General features: G+C 37.7%; 1 protein-coding gene across 1 annotated transcript in view; it reads left to right on the top strand.

Annotated features, from left to right (window-relative positions):
• Positions 1-21,791, top strand: part of TRPM6 (transient receptor potential cation channel, subfamily M, member 6) — a gene marked incomplete at its 5' end in the record, with an annotated part of 62,814 nt that extends 41,023 nt beyond the window's left edge. The window contains 12 exons of the mRNA XM_010016214.1: positions 95-221; positions 1,143-1,240; positions 3,550-3,608; positions 5,184-5,209; positions 7,245-7,295; positions 9,514-9,579; positions 12,127-12,413; positions 12,676-12,758; positions 13,239-13,444; positions 15,300-15,351; positions 20,654-20,760; positions 21,673-21,791. Of these exons, the coding sequence (XP_010014516.1) occupies positions 95-221; positions 1,143-1,240; positions 3,550-3,608; positions 5,184-5,209; positions 7,245-7,295; positions 9,514-9,579; positions 12,127-12,413; positions 12,676-12,758; positions 13,239-13,444; positions 15,300-15,351; positions 20,654-20,760; positions 21,673-21,791 (1,281 nt within the window). The remainder of the gene's footprint in view (positions 1-94; positions 222-1,142; positions 1,241-3,549; positions 3,609-5,183; positions 5,210-7,244; positions 7,296-9,513; positions 9,580-12,126; positions 12,414-12,675; positions 12,759-13,238; positions 13,445-15,299; positions 15,352-20,653; positions 20,761-21,672) is intronic.
• Positions 21,792-22,411: the final 620 nt, after the last annotated feature.

Here is a 22,411-nt window from a genome sequence, read left to right as displayed (position 1 = left end):
GTGCTCTGAAAGGCCATGTCATAAGCTGTCAGAGGAAATGTAGAGGTGCTAGTCATCCTATAAATCGAGTGTCACTTTGTCTGTGTCTCACCAGGTGATTAGAGTGGATGATTGTCCCCAGAACACCCAAGTGAGCTCAGAGCCTGCAGAGATCAATGTCTGGGATGAGCAAGAGAAACACAGCAAGAACTGGCTTACTGTGTCTAATTTCAGTCAGCTAAGTATGTGATATTTTGGAGATGGTGAAATTCAGAACAGCTTTTTATTTACAACAGTGAATAAAAATTCACAAATTTAAAGTCTCATCCACTACTTTCGCCTCATGGTATATTTTTTAGAGAATTAGGCTTAAGTTGCAGACATATATGACTTGATTATTTGCTGCATCATTGCAGAGGCAAAAGGGACGTAGGTTGAATGGAAGGTCAGTTAAATCTTTGTGGGAGTGCTGCCTGGCTGGTGTGGAAGATAGCAGAGTACTACCCTCAGGTATAAGTGGGAAGCAAGGAGGATGGTATCTTTGTCTCCCCTCCTGAAATGTCTTATATATTCTAAAGTGGCATCCTGGCTAATTGAAAAAAATAAACTCTTGTGAACTTCACTCATTTTCACAAATTTACACTCACAGGCAGTGCTGCGATACTGTATCTTCTGGCAGATCCTCTGCATGCATTATTCATTACTCACTGCTCAGAAACACATCCTCCAAAGGGAAGAAATGAATTCTGTATAATCTCTGATGGAATGAAAAGGGAATGGCATTCTTACTCTTCTTTTAGTAATTCTTCAGCTCTTTCATTCTCAGAGATCCTTTGCATAGTTCATATTATCCTTCACCTTTGCTGTTACGTGGCTCACTGGCTTCATTCTGCGAGCTGCTGGGAGAAGCACCAGGGAATGCTGTGACTCTGCACAGCATGGTCTAAGAAGGGCTGCACTCCTCTGAAATCTGCTGACAAAATGGAAACAGTCCTTTTTAACCTTACAGAATTCTGTTACTGCTTTTATAGCCCATTACACATTTGCTGGAGGAATATGGGGTATAGGTGTTTATTTTATAGCACTACATAGATGTTTAGTTTGTAGCAGTAGAGATGTTCATTTGCACTCTGGAAATAGCTGACACTTGCTTTTTTGCGTAGGTTTGGAACGTCTCAGTTGCATGCACCAGAAAATGAAAAATCAAGACATTGGTAGGCATACCATACCATTCTGTGATTACCTGAGGCATTCTCAAGAGGTAAGGTCTAAGATTACACATCCCGGGTAGCTCTACTGATGTCCCTGGACTTGCCACTATAGGTTTGTCATGTTTGTCATGAAATACCTCTTGAGAGATGACGAACTCTCGTCTGCCAGCACAGTGCATGTGTGCAACTAAATGAGTAATTTAATAGCTGTTAATACTCTATTAAGATTATTTAAGTGGGATATTATTAAATCATGGATTTGATGTACAAGTATGAAGAAGTGGGTCAGAAATGACACAAGGGTTGATGATGTTTCATTAGATAAAGAGCGAGAACACAGCTTGGTCTTGAACCTGTGGGCAGAAGTGGTTAGCAAAGTGAAGTAAATTTTGGAAAGTTAGCTACATAGCTCTTAATCTGTCACACAGATATAGTTATTTCTTGCAAAGTGGGAATTAAATATTTATAATTGCAAAGCTTAGATTTCTTAACCACAGTCTTAAAAATACCATATCGTATAATTTATCAGAATTAATTTCCAGCTCCATAATGCAAAGGTCCTTTGCCTATGTAAATCAACATAGGCTCATTGACTTTGATGGAGCTAGACCAATTTGTATTTCCTGAAGACAGGGGGTAGGAATCTGGGTTATAGAAATATCTGTTTTAAAATGGTGTAGCTAATGGAAGAAAATGTATCTTTCACTACATTGTGTAAGGGTATCTCAGAAGTATGAAAGAAAATTAGCAAAGAATAAATTAAGAAAAGGAAATGTGAAATAATCCTTTCATCTTCCCTTCTCAACAGCATCCTTCCTTGCCTTTTTTATTTATAGCACTCTTAGTTATTAAATGGTGATCTTTATAAGTCTGGCTTATTTTTCACTGTAAATGCTATGAGTTGCCTTTTTTCTTTTTAAAGGAATAAAAATAATACTAGATAGTTTCAGATCTGCTGTTTTAAGTGCTGTAGAATTTGAATCTCAAATACCAGGGAAGCAAACTTGAATCTAAATTTTTAAAATGGCAGGGTTTTGTATGGAGGGAGAGAGAAATAGATGCACTGATTTTGTATTCTGTAAAACTGAGCTTGGAGTCTAAATCAATAAATCTTTGAAATGTGAAACACAGGGTCAGACAAGCAAAATAAAGGTATAGCCAGGAACACTGTGTGAAAGGACCAAGTAATCTGGTTCTTCAAAACTCGTATTAAGATGTCTTGTGTAAAAATCAAGGATGGGATTTTTAAAGTTCTCAGAAACATTCTGGTGATTACAGCATGATTTGGGTTAGGCTGGAACTAGTCAATTCCAGAACACCAAGTTATTTATTCTTCCAAGATATAGCTTCCAATACCCACCCAGCTGCCATGCCTCTCCTTGTTATTAAGGGTTATGAGAGTTTATTTATATCATTGAGATGTAAATTGTTGTTGCATCTAACTGTTCCATTTGGAGTATGATATAGTTTAAATAAATATATTTTTCCTAAAAAGATGCTTTTCAGATTTACCTGTTAAACACCAGTGGTTCAGAAATGCCTCCTGATGGGCAGGAAGGATCTAAGCCAGGGTGTGTGTAGGAGGGTTTGGGCTTTGTTAAAGATTTTTTTTTTTTTCATCTGCAAAGCAAGCTACAAGGTAAAAATATGAGTGAAATTAAAAAATGGTGAGTTAAGTTTCAGATAATATTTAAAGCTGAATTTAAGTTAATTTAACTGTAACCTTTGATGTCTTCAGACTTTTTTGGGGGGCTCTGTTTCTTTTGAGGATTGAAATCTGCCTGACTACTATTCAGAAGAATAATCCCATTTCTGACTAGCATATTAGGAGGACCTGGCTGGCCCAATTTTCCGTAATATGTTTGGAAGCAAAATAAAAGACTATTTGAGTACTTTTTTTTAACTATGAGACCTGGAAAATATGTGATCTAAATATCACTGGAAAGATGCTGAATGTGTTACCTTCTTCTGTTATAAAGGTTTAGGTGCATTTTATTTTCTACAACAGTAAAGACTATCCCTAAATTGGAATTTTCTAGTATAAAAAGACTTCTCTAATACTGTCCGTATTAGACGACCTTTAACATGCTTTTGTGCATGTATGGAGATATAGGTGGGTGTCTGAGTATTTAATTCAAATGGATGAAGACAGCATGGAAAACTGTAATGTGAGCAAATCCGTTCCGTTTTAGTTTAGGAATGGCAATGCTGTGATTCACCTGCCTGCCAGTGTCTTTATTCATGCTAACAATAAGTGTATCAGTAAGTGTTTTAACGATTGTACGTTTGTGAGTTGCACAGTGTGTATATGACAGTCATGTGCAGATTTTACCAGTAAAAGTATCTCTCTTCATTACAGGATTTGAGTAATAGCATATTTGGAACCACCAAGAAAAGTAATCTGAACAGGAACTCATTGTATGTATTATTAGTATATTAAGATATTCATCACATGCTTTTAGAGAGACTTCTGTACTTTCTGCAAGTTACCACTTCAGTTCTGCAATACATTCAGATGACAAATTTATGTAAAATGAAGAATTACAGCAATTCAATCTGTCTAAGTTTCTTTCAATGGAGCCTTATTAATGGAGACAAAGGAGATCCATTTAAACAAAGTATATAATTTTAGGTGGAATACACACTCCTTTTTATTCTAACAGTATTCCAATCTTCTAATTCAATCAGTAGGATCACCATAGCATCTTTAACTAACCATTATTCCAATCTAGTGAGCATGAAAAGTTGTATTTGCTTTTGCTGTGCAAATTGCATGTTTCCTTTTTTAATAATTAAAATGCTAGCAGCTCCTGAAAGTGTCTCTCATTCTCTGATTAATCTCTTTTGTACTGAGTCTGCACATATACAAAATATTTAGTGTGGATTTCTTAATGGGTTTTCAATAGTTATTAAGCTTTGATTACATTTAGTGAAAATATACTGATTTCAAAAGTGGCTTCAATTTTACTGTGGGTTTTTGGATTTTTTTCCCCAGCTTGATCAATCACTGTCTTAGCATTGGAGGTATTTTTGTTTCACATGCAATGCTGTCTCTATGTTCCTTTTCCTTTTCTTTCTTATTTTCATTGATTTCTTTTATGTTTCTCTTACTTAGTAACACTGTGGATGTAATAAATGAAGAACACTAGGAAGCTGTCACATCCCATGTGATATCACTATGGAAAGAGGAAAAAAGATACTTTGTTTTTCACCCATACTGTTGGTTTTGGTTTTGTTTTTGGTTTTTGGGGTTTTTTTTGTTTGTTTGTTTTTTTGGTTTGGTTTTGTTGTTTTTTTTTGTTTTGTTTTGTTTTTGTGGTGGTGGTCTTGTTGGGGTTTTCTTGGTGATGGGTTTTTTTATGTGTTTGTTTTACCCAATCATTTATAGGCAGCAGGCAAACTGCATGCTTACCAGCAGGACATACAGGCTGTTGAGTGGCCTGATTCTGTCACTTAGTCCGTTGTCTTCAGTGGGATCTCTCTGGCCTGTGAGGTGAATCATATCCGCTGTCTTCTGTAACAAAGACTGCTTTAATGTTAACACTGATGCTGTCATCTTTCTGCAGCCTTGCTAATCCAAAGGACCATCAGTTTAAAAAGTCTGGTTTTGTGCAAGCAATGGTAATAGCGTATGTAGTTCTGAATACATCTCAGCATTGATTGAAAAATGAACAATTGTGTACATGATTGAAGTGGTCTTTAACTGATACTGTTATTGCAGTGTAAATGGTATGAACAGTGGTGCAGGATTGTAAGAGCAGCTCAACATAAAGCAGAAAAAGAAGCATGCTATAAAATGTATCTGTTCTTCAGTAGCTGAAGATTATTTGCTGATTGGTGCAATGAACAAAGTTGCTCAGAGGGTTATTTTGTTTTATGACTGCTGATCAAACCTTTGTGAGTTTTTCCCTCACACAGATTACATCTCTTTATGAGTGTTAGCTTAATGATAGAAATTTTGGAGTAAAATAGCAAATGTTTGCTTTTAAACAGGTTGAGAACTTCAGAGGAAACTGACAGTAAGTTTTTGGTTGCTTGTCATTCATTTTAATTTCTCTCTGCAAATCTCACTCTGTCAATTCTGAAGTAAAAAATCCAAAAGGAAGTTAATTTAATATAGTCGGAGGGTTATAGGAAAATGTTCAGCTATTGTTTCCTAGTACCATAGGATGGTAACGGATGGAAAGGACCTTAAAATCATCCAGTTCCAACCCACCTGGCATGTCACCCAAGGCTCTGACCACCCTGGCCACTTCCAGGGATGGAGCATTCACTACTTCTTTGGGCAACATGTTCCAGTGCCTTACAGTAAAGAACATCGTCCTTATATCCAACCTGAACTTCCCCTGTTTAAATTTGAAGCCATTACCCCTTTTTTCTATCAGATATAGTATATATGTTAGTTACTAATTTGTATTTTAAAATTAATGATTTTTTTTATTAGGGTATGTTTTCCTCATGATAACTTCAAAATCTTAAAAGAAAAAAATTCTATTTTTTATTCTAGTCTGCCCAGTAATGTTGTCCTTTCCAACAGGAAGAAACTCTTTAAGATAACGGTGTTGCTTTCATCCCTGGCAGTCTAAGAGACCTCCTAAGTTAAAGCAGGGAGTATACCTGAGGATAGATTGTGATATAAAATTTTAAATATATGCATAATTTTTGAAGTTGAAGTTTGGTGTAATGCTTCTGTTTGTGTGGTTTTCCTGAAATTATGCAATCAATGAAGGACTGAATTTATTATGAAATGGTCAATAAAGAGATTCAAGGTTATAGTGAAAAATAACTTTGTTCTGCAACAGTAAAGCGTTAGCGAACTGCACTTCTATTATTTGTTGCCTTTTAGTCTATCTTCCAGTTTTCCTGAAATGCCACTTAGCTGTAAGAGGCTGAGCAGCTGGGCATCAATCTCTTTCTGAGACTAGCTGTGATGCAGAAATGAGTTCTCTTAGACTACCTCCCCTTCAAGTACTGCTCTTTCTGGGTCCGGCTGTGCACAAAATGCTGCTGTACAGAAGCACACTGCTGCAGGCCTAGTGAGTTGTGGGGCTACTCTCTAGAGTGCACCATTACTTTGATTAAAATCCAGTTTTGCCATCCTCAAAAGGAGTGGCTTAATGCCAATTCCCTGCTTCATGTTTGTTGTTTTACAGCGTACAAACTGCAACAAAACTAGTTGAGTCCAGCAAGAAAGAGAGCAGAAGGGACCTTGAATCACCAAGGACGCAGTGGAAATGCTAGTCTTCCCCCAACATCTGTTTATGTTTTCATTTAAAATTTATTCTGCTAGAAACTGGAATATAAGCAAATAAAATACACCAAGAAGAGCAGTGTAATGTTCAAATACTTTAATGAAGATTCAGTTTTGATCATCTAACTTTTCAGAATTGCAAATAGTACAGTATACATATTTTCTGAACTCTGGCATTTTGAAGTATTGTTTTCCAAAAGAACAAAGTGATTTTATCTAATTGATTTAAACACACTCATAAATCTTGGTTTTATTAAAAAGACTTTATAAAACAAAGATTTTTGGAGCAAATTTGATCTGGCCATGCCTGTTAAATATGTAACCACAGAAACTGTTTGTCTATTTAAGTGAATTTTTGATGCTGTGGGTTAATGGGATACTATTATTATAACTTTGGTGTGTTAGTATAGTTAATGGAATGCTTAATGTCTGAGGATGAAGTTGGAAAAACCATGCCTGTGGGAGGCTGTGAAACATGATGGACAGCAAAGTGCTTTTAATATCCCAGAGGTGTAATTGGCTTAGAGAAGCTACATGTCCTTGAGGTTAATAGCACAAGTTTCCCACCATTTCCCTGAATAAATAAGTCATCTGGCTATACTACAGTGATGACCGAAATCTGCCAATATACTGTACATTATAACGTAGTTAAAGCCTATTAGTAATTCTTCTCTTTAGAATGTTGACACAGTAATTCTGATTAATCTGTTTCATGGCAAACTCTGGGATGGAAGGAATTTAAAAATCATGCATTTATGTCTGCTGTAATAATTAACATAATGATCCTTTAAACATTATTTCAGATATGTTTGCCTGCTTGAAAACATCTCAAGATCTTCATCATCACTACTCAGGTAAGCAGGAGACACCAGAATGATAGCTAAGTAATTTGAGAAATTAAAAAGAACATTAGTTATTCCCTTGTCATCTTCTGTGATTTTCATTTTGAAGAGTTGCACAATTGCCCGCTGCTAAGAAGGTTCTGTATTAATTCATGCCTAACACCCCAGTAAGGAAATTACAAATTATTTTCTTGCTGCTAATTGCTCTCTTCGAGTATTTCTGGTAAATCCAGAGCAGAATGTAGATAATCTCTTTCAAAATATCAGTGGAAACAATGAATAGTGCTCTGGTTCCTGGGAGGGCAGAAGAGGCACTCTGTTTATATCTGTCACCCTCACACCTCCCACATCCTCCTTTGTACTTGCTGGAATTGGTTTCTTCAGTTAATTGGTCCTGTACTACTTAATCTGTGTTTATATACCTATGAACTCCTGGAAATCTGACAGGGAATAAATCATTTGAGTGATAATTGCCTGCAGTCCTGTTTTTTCCTGAACTGCGTGTGCACAGATTTTCCCACAAGGTTTGGATTTCAGTTTTTCCCAGAGGAGAGCTGAGCAGGGATTGCCAGTAGATGTCTCTGTTGCCCACAGGACTTAAGCTTCTTTAAACGGAAGCCTGGGGTAAACCAGAAGCAGTATCAGTCTCCTGAAGTTCAAAAACCCGCGATTTTCACTGGGAGTAACACCTCGTGGTTCGTAATCAGTGTACAGGAGTAATTTCTCTGACATCGTGGCATTGTTGCAGTGATTAATTTGGCTCACACCAGGCATGCTATTCGAGATTAGGTAGGACTTTTTAGCACAGGGAATGGTTTCCATTATGAGCTGACAAATGTCTTGAGAGGTTTCCTGTGAAGGTTTTCTTTCTTCAGGAAGATTGTGGTAGAATTTAGCCAACTAAGCCTAAAAGCTTGATACTGAAATCCTGCACCATGTACTGCTTATGTATTTATTTTTGCTATCATGTGCATGCAGGGACAGTTCTGCCTCTCTGCACACCCAAAAAAACTTGAGTTTTGACCCAAGTTCAGCAGCTGGTGCGTGTCCACTTCACATTGCTTCTCAAGCCTCTAGACTGAGTGCTAGCAGGGTCTGACAGACAGCACAGATCTGACACCTCCCCTTTTCACATCCTTGTTCATACTGTGCACATATTCCTACTGAGGCATCAAAGAAGGACCGTGCTCCAAAACCACTCAGTCATGCTAACCAATGCCTGTTGCATTTGACATATGTAAACAAGCCTTGAAGTGGAGTCTGAAATGCAGATCTTCTCAAATGAGGATCTTAATTCATGGGTTGACATGGTGTGGGTCCCCTTTGCTTTCTCTTCTGGGCTAAATAATCTCCAATTAATTTCTGCTCAGAGAGGTAATCTTAAAAAAACGACAGATGGTGTCCAGGCTCTGGAAGAGTCTTTCATCATGGCTCTTTGGTTGCTCTGCAGAGATACACAGGTTTGTTGTGGTTCACTCTCTACTTCGGATGCTAGTTTTGTCTTCAGCCATTGAACAGTGAAATTAGGCAGTCGGCACAGTAGCATCTGAGTTGCCTTCTTGTTCTTGTCTTACCCTCTTTGTGGCTTACTTCACAGCTCTCTTCCCCTTTCTGATAACTGAGCCCATGGTGAGGACAAATCCATATGTATTTAGATAGCTCTATGAAGTTTTTAAGATGTTTCCCTGCGAAATAAGCTGGAGATAAAATAATGTTAGTGATGTTTTTTGGTGAGGTGCCCCAGTGAAGAGACAGTGGTCTTTGCAGGGAAAACATGGATTTTCCTGTGATGCTTTGTTAAATCCCCAGGTACTTCTGAGCCTGATGAGACAGGCAGTGAGGGCAGGTGAGGCCAATGCATCTTACTGGCAGTGTGAATGTTGCTGCACTGGAGATGGCAGGAGGAGGAAGTGGTGATAGCCTGTGGTGAAAGGAGGATGAAGAGTTAGCAGAAGCAGTTCTTCCAGCCAGTGTGTAGGGGGCTTGTCCCAGAGTGCCTGTTTCCTTGGAAGGAGGGAATCAAGGAACGGGGAAAAGGGTGGCAGCTGCTGCTTCTGAGATACCATGAGCATGCAAAGGGGATTTGCTGGCTGGGTAGAATGGTGATCAGATCTGACACAGGATCACACTGCAGCCTCTTAGGCTTTGTGCACTAAAGTGCCACCAGATGTTTCTGAAACTCAGCCAGCTTGTTGTTTATTCATAGTAGTGAAATCTATGTTGTTTTCAGCTGTTGAAAGGAACAACTTAATGAGACTTGCTCAGACCATACCATTTACACCAGTCCAGCTCTTTGGTGAGTACCAACTTCCTGGTTATGTTATTTATAAACTTTATAAATAGTTGGTGCGTTATCTTTTTAAATATGTTGAGTAATTTCTTTGGATTAATTTCAGCAATTCTTCTTTTCTAAAAGAGATAAACCAAGACAGAATTGTAGTCATGTAATAATTTAGGGACTTTTGGAGGTCATCTGGTCCAACTCCCTCTGCAGCCAATTCAGATCAGGTTGCTCAGGTCCTATCCAATTTCATTTTGAATATATCTTTAAATGAAGATTCCTCAGCTTTGCTGGGCAACCTCTTCCAGTGTTTGACTGACTTCAATGTGAACCTAGTATTCTTCTCAGTATTTGTTGGGGTTTCCCTTATTGTAGCTTGTTACCTTTTGGCATTCATGTGATTACTGTCAACTTCAGAGGTTAATCTAACTCCATCTTCTTTATAGCTATCATTAGGATAGCTGAAGACAGCAAAAAGATTGCCTTTAACCTTAATACCTGCTCTCTCTCTGCCTACCCCTCTCTTTCTCACAGCCACACTCTCTCTCATGTAGCTATATGTATAGACTATCCCATAAAGAAGGTAGTGGTTAAGAGGCCACTTCTGTACCTGGTACAGAAGACTTGTAGTGTACTAAGGAAAAAAGAACTGTGCTGTAACTGAAAAGCAGTAGAGAATACTGCATAAATCGTTTGGAAGAGTTCTGAAATTACTGTGTAGTACTAGCTTATAGCAGCAGAAGCTCTGCCTCTAGACACATGAGATCTAGGTGCCTTCTTTTCAATGGGTAGAGTATTTTGTCTCACAGCAACTAATTGCTGATACTTGCAGCATCATAGGATTTCTTGGGACTAGATTGCTGCAGATAATTAATATAGCTATAAGCATATTGAACATTTTAAACTTTGAAGCTCCCAGGTGACACCTTTCTAGGTATAAAATTGTCAAACGATAATAAAATGAAGAATTAATGTAAGATTAAAAAATGTGTCTAGTTATAGTATCTTTATTCAAGTGTCTGTCTTTTATGTAAGACACTGGCTTTCTGTTGCTTTATTTTAAATTAAAATGTGTGCAAAAAGTGGTGTTTGACAGCATTGACACTTGTGCTAACTAGTGAAGGCAGGCTTGGGAGCAGGGAGGAAATCTACTTGTCTGAATCCAGTTTGTCCTTCCATATAGTATTCCTTGCCATTCTGCAGATATAGTTAGCGCATCACACTTGGTGGTGAAAACCTGTTTCTTACAAATTAACATTGCAAATAATGTGAGTTGCAAGAAGGAAATCCAAGTTTAAAAAATCAGTCCACTTTTCTGTTAGTTTACAAATGATGGCAACAGAAAGGTGTCTCGCTTATGCTGCAAGAGAGGAATGCTGTTACAAGTACATAGGGAAACAGTGCAACTGAGTTAAAGCTCACTAGGTTTGTTCTGCTTTCAGAAAAATGTTATTAGCAGGAGCAGAGCATCTGAAATTTTGCACAGTACAAATAACATTGGAATTTATGGAAAAAATAGAAATCTTAGTTTAAAACACCAAAACTGTAAACATCCTATCAGTTTGCTTTAGCTTGTTCTCCTAGGATTCCTTCCTTCGAGGAAAGTCAAGTCCTTTTCAATGTAATTTCCCTGGCTCATTGTGGCCAAGTCTCCATTTCTGGAACAACTCAGCTGTCTGTTTGTGTGCAAAAGTGACAGTGTCTGTCCCTTTAATTTCATAATCGATAACTATTAGAAGCAGTTTGTGTTTGTTTGCCTTGTTTGTTTTTTGGGGTTTTTTTTTTTGGTTTTTTTTTTTTTTTGTTGTTGTTTTGGTTTTTTTTTAATTGGCTGAGCACAGTTATGAGGAAAATACTGGTGAGGCGCTGGAATGGGTTGCCCAAGGAAGTTGTGAATGCTCCATCCCTGGCGGTGTTTAAGGCCAGGTTGGACAGAGCCTTGGGAGACATGGTTTAGTGCAAGGTGTCCCTGCTCATGGCAGGGGGGTTGGAACTAGATGATCTTAAGGTCCTTTCCAACCCAAACCATTCTATGATTCTATAATGTTCCATGGATCTTGATTAACTTAAACAAACAAACTTACTGTTCCACATAAGTGCATAAACAGAGGGAGCCACACTCGGGATATTTAAGATTCATATACTGAAGATAAAATGTTAACCCTTTAAAAATAGGTACTTTTAAAGCTCAGCATCTCTTGAGTATTTAATAAAGTATGGCAAATGAGATTGATATTCTGGTCTATATAAATCAATGAGTTTTGTTTGTGTGGAAGTGTCCAGGAGGTCTTAAATTCATCTCTTTTTAGAGGTTTAATATAAGCTCTTTGGACCACTTATGCTATCACAGTAGATCTTAAGCAGAATGTATGTAATAAGTAGTGTAAGTTTAGGCTGGCAAAGTTTTCACACAGATGAACGGTAATGATAAGAAAGCTCTTTTAAAGTGTGGCTTACAAAGGTGTGTAAGGTGGTTATGTTATTTTAAGACAAATCAAAATGCAGTTTTCTCCTGGGGCTGCAATATTTGACTTCTGCTAACAAAACTTCCCTTTATTTAAGCTGGAGAGGAAGTGACAGTCTACCGGCTGGAAGAAAGTTCACCTATGAACCTTGATAAAAGCATGTCTTCCTGGTCCCAGCGTGGTATGGCTGCAATGATCCAAGTCTTGTCAAGGGAGGAGATGGATGGGGGTCTGCGGAGGGCCATGAAGGTCATCTGTACTTGGTCTGAGAATGATGTATTAAAATTGGGACAAGTATTTATTGTGAAGTCTTTTCTGCCAGAGGTGGTTCAGACTTGGCAAAAGATCTTTCATGATGGCACAGTGTTACATCTCTGCCTGAGGGTGAGTTCAGACTTGAAGGCACAGACTGGTCTAGCCTGATATGCCTTAAATGTTATACTCTTACATGAGAATGTCTTCAGCATCATTGACATATGGTTTGATGTTATCTTTTGGAAAGGAGAAAGCTTTTGAGGAAGATATATCTCCCATTTGTAAACAGTATACAATTGAGCCTGTGAGTGTGCTTGTGTGTGTTTTGACAAATTCATGGCATTTATCTCCATGAAAATGAAAATTATGTTTATAACATTATTTTCTTCAGGAGATCCAACAACAAAGAGCTGCCCAGAAGTTAATCTATACCTTCAATCAAGTGAAGCCTCATACTATTCCTTATACTCCAAGGTAAAGTCACTGTCTTTAAGTATTAGGTGTCAAAGGTTTTTCTTTTCAGCTATGTCCTGGTCTAGTGTAGCCTACTTTTCCAGTGGGTTGAAATATAAGACGAAAGGTAGTCAGCTTTGAACTTTGTCTTTATAGCTACATGTGACGGCAAAATAAGCTTCTTCATAATGCTGTTACTTAAGTAAGAAGTGCCTTTTATACAATGAACATAAACAGTTTGGTATAGCTCATTTACAGTAGGATGGAGGAAATCAGATTTTTTTCTTTGCGCGTGAACTATATTTTCTGATAAAAGTGCTTTGTTTTGAGAGTTATCAAACTGAAAAAGCCTTTGTGCTGCCCATCATTTGGTATCTCCTGCTGCTCAAATGCTCCAATGAGAAAAGATGTGTCCTTCTTTATGGTATATTTGCTTTGTATCATGTCATGTGGATATTCATTATCCTGCCAGGTCCTGATAGACAGCATTTGTATCTATAGGTTCCTGGAAGTTTTCCTCATCTACTGCCATTCAGCGAACCAGTGGCTGACCATTGAGAAGTACATGACCGGCGAGTTTCGGAAATACAACAACAATAATGGAGATGAGATTACCCCCAGCAGCTTGCTGGAAGAGCTGTTGCTGGCCTTCTCTCACTGGACCTACGTGTACACCCGTGGGGAGCTCCTTGTCCTGGATTTGCAAGGTGACTTGTAGCAGAGATCACTATTTGACACTCAATGTAAAGCAATTATCTCAAAAAAAGAACGCTATGCTGAGCGTTCTCATACTGGCAAAGCTCAAGAACCCCCTGGATATCTGTTGTGTGGCATTGATAAATGGGTATCCACAGACACTCTAGATTAATGTAGGTGTAAAGGGAAAATAAATTGACTTCAAATACATCTAGGTTGAATGGGCAAAAGAGCAAGTAGATAAAGTGTGCGGGAACATTTCAGCCAACTGCAAAAAAAAAATACTCCACAGTTAAGATATTTTTATTGACATATAAATAATCCAGAGATTCAAGTGTACCCACATGTATATGCACATGCAATGTGTATATCTGCCAGAAGAGTGTGAAGTGCTATCTGTATTTTTTTATTGTTCATATTAATAAATCTGTAAGCATTTTACATAAGCTACAAGCCTGAATGCTATTCACAAAGTCTTGTGACTTGTTCAAAGAGCATGTGATCACTTTACTGTACATGTGTAAGTGGGAACATGGCATATTTTAAAGAGATAAAACAGTTGACAATGTTCAGAAGATGAACATCACCCATCAAACAGTATAAACACTATTGTTTGTCATTTCTGTCAAGAGAAATGTGTATGGATAGACAAAGACTTAGCTTCTGGATGCCATAAAATGTAAATATGTTGTGAATTACAAAAAAGACATGCTTATTATGCAAAATAAACCTATAATTCCATCCTTGCCTTCATTTGGTTTTATCTGCATATGAAAAAAAATACAGGAATAGTGTATCTTCACCACAGCATACTAGAATTTGTCTGAAGTTTGCTTAAGTTTATTATACAACTCTTGACAGTTCCACACCAACTGTGTTGGCTCAGACATGGAGAATTTAAACATCTATGTAAATCTCATCAAGACTGGAGCTTCAATTTCCATCTCAAACAAACTGAAATCTGCTCCAGTTTTTGCCTTGTGTTTATCTTGTAGTTCTGTAATCTGGAGTTTAGGAAAAGTGCAAGGGCTGCTCCCATTGGAGTTCTAATAAGGTTAGTCTATGTCACAATTCACTATATAATGCCCGGGCCATCTCCACATACATGTGCACTACATTTTGTCTAATTTACATCAACTGAAATGACCTTCATTGAAAAGTGTTGCAATCTGGAGGTATTTCAGTCACAATATGCTACTTCCATAGTCAGTATGTAAATTTAGCATCAGCAGCCTATTGAAATAAAAATAATTGCATGTTGTATGATTATAGACTTTTTTAAATTAGTGTAAAAGCAGAATAATTTGCCTGGACATGAGAAAAGAGCTTTTTGGTAAAATGGTAGTATGTCATCAGTTTGGGGAAAACTGTAACATAAGTATCAGTATTCAGGTATCATAATGAAATAATTTATTTAATAAGGTGCCATGGCCACCCAGAAGTAAAAAGATCTGCAAATAACAGTTGTGGCTTGTGTTTGTTACCTTGAAAAGAACGTGTACACGAGAGAAGATATTTTGATATAAGATCCACATCTGATTAATACCTTTACTCCAATTTAAATAGCAGTCTTAGAGTTGGTCGCATTTTGCTTAGTTGAGTTTCAGCATAATATTTAGTGCATTTGCATAAGCCTTCCATCTACATATAAATAACCCTCAAAGCAGCTGAAGTCATGACTGTAATAAGAACTCTGTATGTTTGCCACTACTTAACAAATTTTTATACTCATAACATTTTCTTTTTAACTCATGACCACTTTAACTATGACACTGTATGAAAATGGATATTTACAATTTTGGAAGGGCCAGATTATGAAATCGTAATTACCTTCCTTTGTAACACACACTGTTGATTTTGTTGTAGGTGTTGGGGAAAACCTTACGGATCCGTCTGTAATTAAACCCGAAGACAAAAAGTAGGTTTATTTCTGATGAAATTACTGTTTGCTTCACACGTTCTGCTAACAGTCTGTATAGTTAGGGTATTTTTTATGATTTGTGTGAGATACATAATTATTTTTCACACAGTGTTTGGGTTAAATGAAGATATTGATGACAGTGGAGAGACAACATACTCTGCTGTGCTTTGAAGGATTGCAGGTGTTCCAGCTCCCAACATGTGGTGAGTGGTGTATGAAAGATGGGAAAAGCCTGTGTTGCTGTGCCGGGAGCACAGAAGTTTTCCAGAGGGGAGCAGGGAGAGCAGCAATGAGAGACAGAAGACCCTGTAAGTCTCTTCACAAATTTGTACTGAAGGAGGTCATCAGTAACTGAAATGCTAAACCGGACTGGTTTCCTCTGCCTACTGGGCCACTATTCCATGGGGTACATGGGGACACAGTGGTTTAAGAGGATGAGGAAAGGGCTTCTGGATCTCTGATCTTTCTGATAGGTTCTACTGGTGCATTTAAGCATGCTACACATTAATATTCTCAGATCCATGATATGGAGATTGTAAATCATGTGTGAAAACTTACAAAAACTAGACAGACTACAGAAGTAGCAGTCTGCCTTCATGCATCAAATTTCAGAATCAGAACCATGGCCATTCTGCCATCTTGTGACCTTGCTCCTAACTAGTATTTGCTGTAGGGAGAGAAGTAGTGGTGTTGATAGTTGCTGTCCTGCAGGGTCCTTTTCTCTGGGGATTCTTCCTAAACCCATACATATATCCAGCTGTGCCTTGGCATCTCTGCCCCTCCACTGTCTTGTGTTCAGCTTGGCTACCTCTTGGTCAGCTCCTGACATCTGGCTGAAGAGGTTTGTAATGTTTGGAAGGAAGATGTAAGTATGAATAGTCTGATTTAATACAAAGGTCAATAAACTATAGAAATATCAGATGACTTGCCTAGAACTCATAGCAAGTTAATTTTGAAAGCAGGCTCTTAGTTCTGTGACCATCATTAATATTTAATTAATAAGGTTAAGTTATTTATTTAATTAATTATTTAATTGGTAAGATGAAATGACCGTATTAATGTTTTATGATTTTTAAATTATAAATGTAGGTGTATCAGCCATATAATATTTATTTTGGAAGAAACATCAAAATACGCTGAGCATCTCACAGTGACAAAGTCTTTCCCCTAAGCAGGTCATAGGACAGAAGGATAACTTAGGATAGTGAGACAGAGAGGTCAGTCATGTAGTCGTTCACCAGTTTTCAGCAAACATTTTTAAGTATTGCTACAGATGTATGGAAATCTGGTTTGCTACTGTTCAAGCGGATTTTTTTATATCAGTGGTAGCATAAACTGTAATAGCTATTACTGAAGACTGTGGCCAGTCATTGACCGCAGTACTGCACCTGGCAACTCATTCTCTTTAAAACAGAAATTATATTTATCTTCTCTTGAAGTGCATGTTTATTAGTGTTCTTCTGGATTATTTTTGTTATTAAATAATTTCATCATACTTACTAAAATTTGATCACACAGATCTTATTTTCAGAACTTTTTATTGTTTTGTTTTTATCATTTGCGAAACAGATAAGTCCTAGTTCAAGGGAAGTGTTGATTTATTAATCAGATCAGTTTTGATGCATGTTCAGGGAAATCTTCAGAACAGCAAATTGTGAAACTATACTGTTTTGAGTCAGTGATCTAAAGGAGTAAGACAGTAAAATGATGAATGGTTTCTGTAAGCAGCTAGCAGGTATCAATTCTAAGAAACACTTTCTAAAATAGTCATAACAATAACAGTGTAGAAGCACTGCCTTTGCTCTGACCTTCTTTTGCTCACAAGAGAAATACTTGTGGCAGTAGCAAGATCTGTTTGAAGTTTTCATATGTAGGTAAGATAGTTAATCAAAACATGTGTGCTGCCTCAAAAGTTGCTTTGAGCTCACGTTCTCTTAGAAGCCTGAGAGAAAATAGATGGCATCTGACTGATGGGACTGATTCAAACTTTAGAACTACCTATACTTAAATTATTTATGTTTTGCTTCTTTAATTCTATTGATTTAGTGGCTCATGTCTTTAACTTGTAATGTGTCTTTTCTTACATACATCCTGGATGCCTTGAAATGGACTTGTAATGGCAAAATACGAACTCTAGCTTTGTGGTAGTGCATTGTGGCTTGGTTTTATATATAGACAAGACAAGACAAAAATAACAGATTTCTTTGGAAAGTCTGTCAGATACTGTGATATCTCAGACAGATCCCAAAGTGATGTAAATTGGTGTAAGTTCAGGGATATTTAACATCAGTTGACAATCTGGCCATGTGCACTGCATAGGATTATGTGTGATCAAACAAGGTGGCTATAATGTTAATGAAAGTATTTCCTTAAAAAACAGAAGTAATTAAGGCACAGCAGCAAGGTTATGACAGTGCACTCCCTGCAGACTCCTGTATTGCCCAGCTGCTGGGAAGAATTGCCTCATAAGCAGTGTTCTGGATGCCCTTTTTAGTGTGTACTACTTGCCAAATCCACAACAAAGTCCACGTAGGTAAAGCTTTCATGGACACTATGTGCAGAGTGTCCGTAGAGCAGGTTGGAGATGAGGAAAATAGTGGGCTGAGTTTCAAATTGGATAGAACTGATGCATTAGGCCTGCTGAGAGAGGTGAGAAAAAGGATGCTGGTAGTCAAAAATCTCATTATAAACATGTGAAAAGGAGCCAGAGGTGCTAGGTCTCTTACTTTCCCTTTTGAAAGCACTCAAGCAGATAGTGATGGGCTGCAGGTTTTAGTAATGAGCGGAGACCATGTTCACTGAAGCTACTTATTAGCATGTGTTTTGAAGAACAAATCTATTGAATTTTAGCAAGCTGTGCACTTCCAGCCAAACAATTTAGGGTTGAACTGCTGCCAGTAGACAAAACATCTGCATGAACTGAACCTTTGCTGTAGAAATCTGCACAACTGAAACAAGTGGGCTGGAAGCTACCTCTACAAAAACATACTGAATAAATGACTTGAGCACCTCCCTGGAAAGATATTACTTGCCATGACACCTCCCACAGTCCTTTACCTTCCATCAGTAAGACCTGTTAAATATCTTATTGTCTGCTTTGAGCAGCTCTGGACTATAAGGAGCACTCTGCCGTCAGCACAGTCTATGGTAACTGCATGCTGGCCATCACCAATCTGGTGCAATCATCTCGTAGGCGTTTATGGAGCATAACTGTTAGGTAAGGTTCTGCACGAAAGGAGGAACATGTTTTGATTTTTTAAGCCCATTAGCTCACATTAATGCACCTGCTTGGGAAATAGGAAAGCTGGGCTCAGTATTTTTCTCTCCTTGGAGACAAAATCAGAACTTGAATAACCAGGTGAGTGACCTTGTAACACATTTGTAGGATTAGAAGGGACCTGAAATGTTCAGCTGATTCTTCTGCATCAGGTCATTCCTGGCTTCATAGGTCTTGTACAGACAAATCTTCAAGTTTTCCAAAGATGACCTTAAAAACTTCCCAGACCTACTGTTACTGTCTGAAAGAGTTTTCCTGATTTCCATCTTGAAACATTTCTTTCTCATCCTGTCTACTGACAACAGAAAGAAAACAATACTGCAATAAGGTCAAAGTTAGTCACAGTCTTCCTCCTTTTTTTTGTTTTTGTTTTTGGTTTGTTTTGTTTTGTTTCTCAGTTTTAGGCTACTCCCTTATCTTTTCATGTATGTCATGATTTCTAGACTGCTGGTCATTCTTGTTATTTTTACCAATTTACCCCCATATTTCTTGAAATAGTTTTCCAAATTTAAATGCAATATTCCTCTTGAACCATTGCCAGTGCTGGATAGAGAGGCAAGATTACTTCATATGTGTTGCAGACAGTACCCCTGTTCATCTCACAAAAACATGAGAAAATTATCAGTCCGTCTTGTGCTGTTTGCTGCACTTTACATGGAATAAAAGATCAGAGGAATTATCAGAGTGGTTTTGTAGCCTTGGAGTTAGTGAAGTCCTCTCAATTTTCTATGCTGCCCAAGCACATAATTATGTTCTGTTCTTACTGGGATTTTACCAGATTATACAAATGACTATATAGCATCATGTAATTTAAAGTGTATATATGGCTCTTAAATAATATTTCACTTCTTGTTTCATTTGCTGTACTAATTTGCAGTTAAGGCTGATTGGACAAGTCCTTCAGATGATCCAGGAGTCAGTCTTTAGCATCTGCCAGAAATTAGAGAGATACTAAGTTTTCTATAGTAGTTTTGGCTAATCATTGTTTTTTCCGTGTGAAAGGGGACAGTGTCATATTTCAAAAGTGCTTTCTTTAGAGAAAATATATTTTCTTAGTGTGGATTAGATAGATTTGTGAGAGTTAAAATTTTTTTCTGTTGCTTCTCAGACCTGTAATTGATTTCAGATTTTAAAATGTGTTGTTTCCACTCTGCATATCATTAAAATAAAATACTAGCATTCATAAAGTTTCTTTGGAAATATTTCTTGTGTGCTGTGTTCTGTGATGTCTAGAATGTCAATTAAATTCTTGAGAATAATGGTTGAGCAATATTAAAATTAATGAACACTGCTCTTTCAGGCTACATCAAGAATCTGTTATAATTATGTGGTACTTCTAATACATGTGTATATATAGCTTGCTTCTGCTTGTAATTGTGGCAGCTACATTCAGAATATGCAATATACTTCCACAAATGGATCCCCTAGTAACGTTGCTGAATTGGCCAGAGTGCAGACACATGGAAATGAGCATAGGAAGAAGCCAATAAATTTTAAAGCTTTGCTTGTCAGCAGCATACTGTGTTTTTTTCTGTGGTGCATATTGATGTGACTAGGGCTCTGCTTGCTTTTGGCTTTCTGTTCTTAAATAAGGTAAAAGTAAGGCATTGCAAGCTCTGGTTTGTTCCCAGGTGCCTACCATCAAAACTGGAACCAAACCATTTGCTTGATGAGACTCTGCAACAGAGTCAGATTCTAGCATATGTTGTCTAAATGTCACTGTGCCCAAATTTTCTTCAAGCATTGTCATAAGAATTGCTAGGTCTGTCCTGTCTCTCTTTAGATCCTCTCAGATGCAGCAGGAGGAAAAAGTGGTGTGGGGTATATGTAGGCTAATACCTTAACAGAACTGGAAGTTTTCTTGTCTTGGAGCTAAGAAACTGTGATGTGCTTGTATTAAGCTTTGATTGTCTGCATACAAAGAGCTAACTTATCTCTGATTTAAAAACTAGAAAACATTATCATTTCTCTCCCATATAGTTGGTTTATTTTGAGTTCATTGATTATTAATATTTCTTTTAGATCTGGAAAGATGGTATTTGGACCAGCAAATCTAGGAGAAGGTGCAATAAGAAACTTCATCACAAAACATCGTTGTAACTCTTGCTGCAGGAGGCTGAAACTTCCTGGTATGCGAAGTAAAGATTTTTAATCTATGTATAACTTTTTAAGTGCAAGGAAGTAAAGGCCTAGGCATGCTATAAAAACAAGAACAAAAATTCTATTGACCTGAAAGATTACAGCAGGCACGCTCTCTTTGTGTAAAAGTGGATATAAGCATATTGCTCTTTTGCCCACCAGCTGTGTAAGGATTGGAGCTGTTCAATCTGATATTAGCATTCAGCATGAAAACTTTTACCCACTGAATTGTTTCCTTTGCTTTAAAAATGGTAGCTCATTTTTCCAGGGTCATCACTACAGGTAACACCAGCAATAATTTTAGAATGAGAAAGAGTAACAATCGAAAAATTGGCAATGCATTAGCCGAGGGAAAACTCACTGGAGGTTTACTGGCCTTAGGGTAGGATCATACACAATGCAGCCCTTCCTTCTGCTTAGTTGGATGGCCTATTTGTGTTAGATTTGATAGGATGTGCTTATGTTTGATGTAGGGCCGATTTTAAAAGACACAAAGCCAAAATAGATTGCTATTCTGGATGAATTTGCACCCACCTATTTTTTACTAGGGAGAAGTGCCTTCTCTTTAGTGCCTACATGGAGCAGTGATTGCTGTTTGATTCTGAAACAGAAACTGTAGTGTTACTGGGTTTTGTTATTTGTGTCTGTGGAACCTAGAGGTAATAGAGGGAAAGATCAGCTGAATTAATACAGTCAGGGGAGGTTCTTTAATATCAGCTTACACCATTTTGGGTCCCCCAGGGCTCTCATCTCCCTGTCTCTGATTTGCACTGCTGCAGATTATCTTCCTTCTAGAAACAACTAACAGACTGCCATTGGTCATCAGATTGGACACTGCCTGGAGTGTACATGCTTTCAAACATTTACTTCGCTGCATCATTGTATTTATTTTCTTGCTATAGATTTGAGAAGTGACTACACACTGGAAAGGGTCAGTCCAGCCTTGGAAACAGAAATGGAGACAAGCACCAGCGGAGCTGATGATGCAGATGAGCCTTTGGAGTATGATACACGGCTGTGAAGCAGTGGTTGTGAGCAGAGCCCATGTGCTTGCATGCTTCCCCTTGTCACTGCCATGGGTCACTCCAAAAGAACAATATGCAGGTGTCTGAGTGCAGCATCTGTCGGTGGTTTTTTGTTTGTCTGGGGATTTTTAAGTGTGGATTATGGTTCCAACTGGTGCTTTCTTAGGAAAATGACTGTGACAAGCGTATTTCCAAGGAGGAGTGACTTCATGTTCCTCTCTGTCCTCTTTAGTAAATACCTGAATGTACACACATGTGCAAATCGTTAATTTTCAGAGGCAGACCCCACTTGGCCCCATGTTCACTTTTCTTGGGCATAGGAGGCTCTCCAGAAAATTGCAGAAATATTACTTTCTCTTTATTGTTGATTTTGATGCAGAGACCAACCAAGAATATATGAGTAATGAATTAGTGTTTTAAACAATAGTCGCTGATATAGCAGGTAGACTGAAAAATTTTGTGGGAGCTTCAGCTTAAATTCTTTTCACATACCAAGGACAAGTTGAATAATAAACGATTAGGTTATTGGACCCACAAGCATCATTGACCTTTCTCATTTTGAGTTCATGAAACTGATAAATCTATGCTCTTTAATACAAACATGAAGAATAACCTT

This window comes from Nestor notabilis, unplaced genomic scaffold (genome assembly GCF_000696875.1).
Source record: "Nestor notabilis isolate BGI_N333 unplaced genomic scaffold, ASM69687v1 scaffold606, whole genome shotgun sequence".
NCBI classification, from domain to species: Eukaryota; Metazoa; Chordata; class Aves; order Psittaciformes; family Psittacidae; genus Nestor; species Nestor notabilis.
This window is presented reverse-complemented; position numbering and strand designations above follow the sequence as displayed.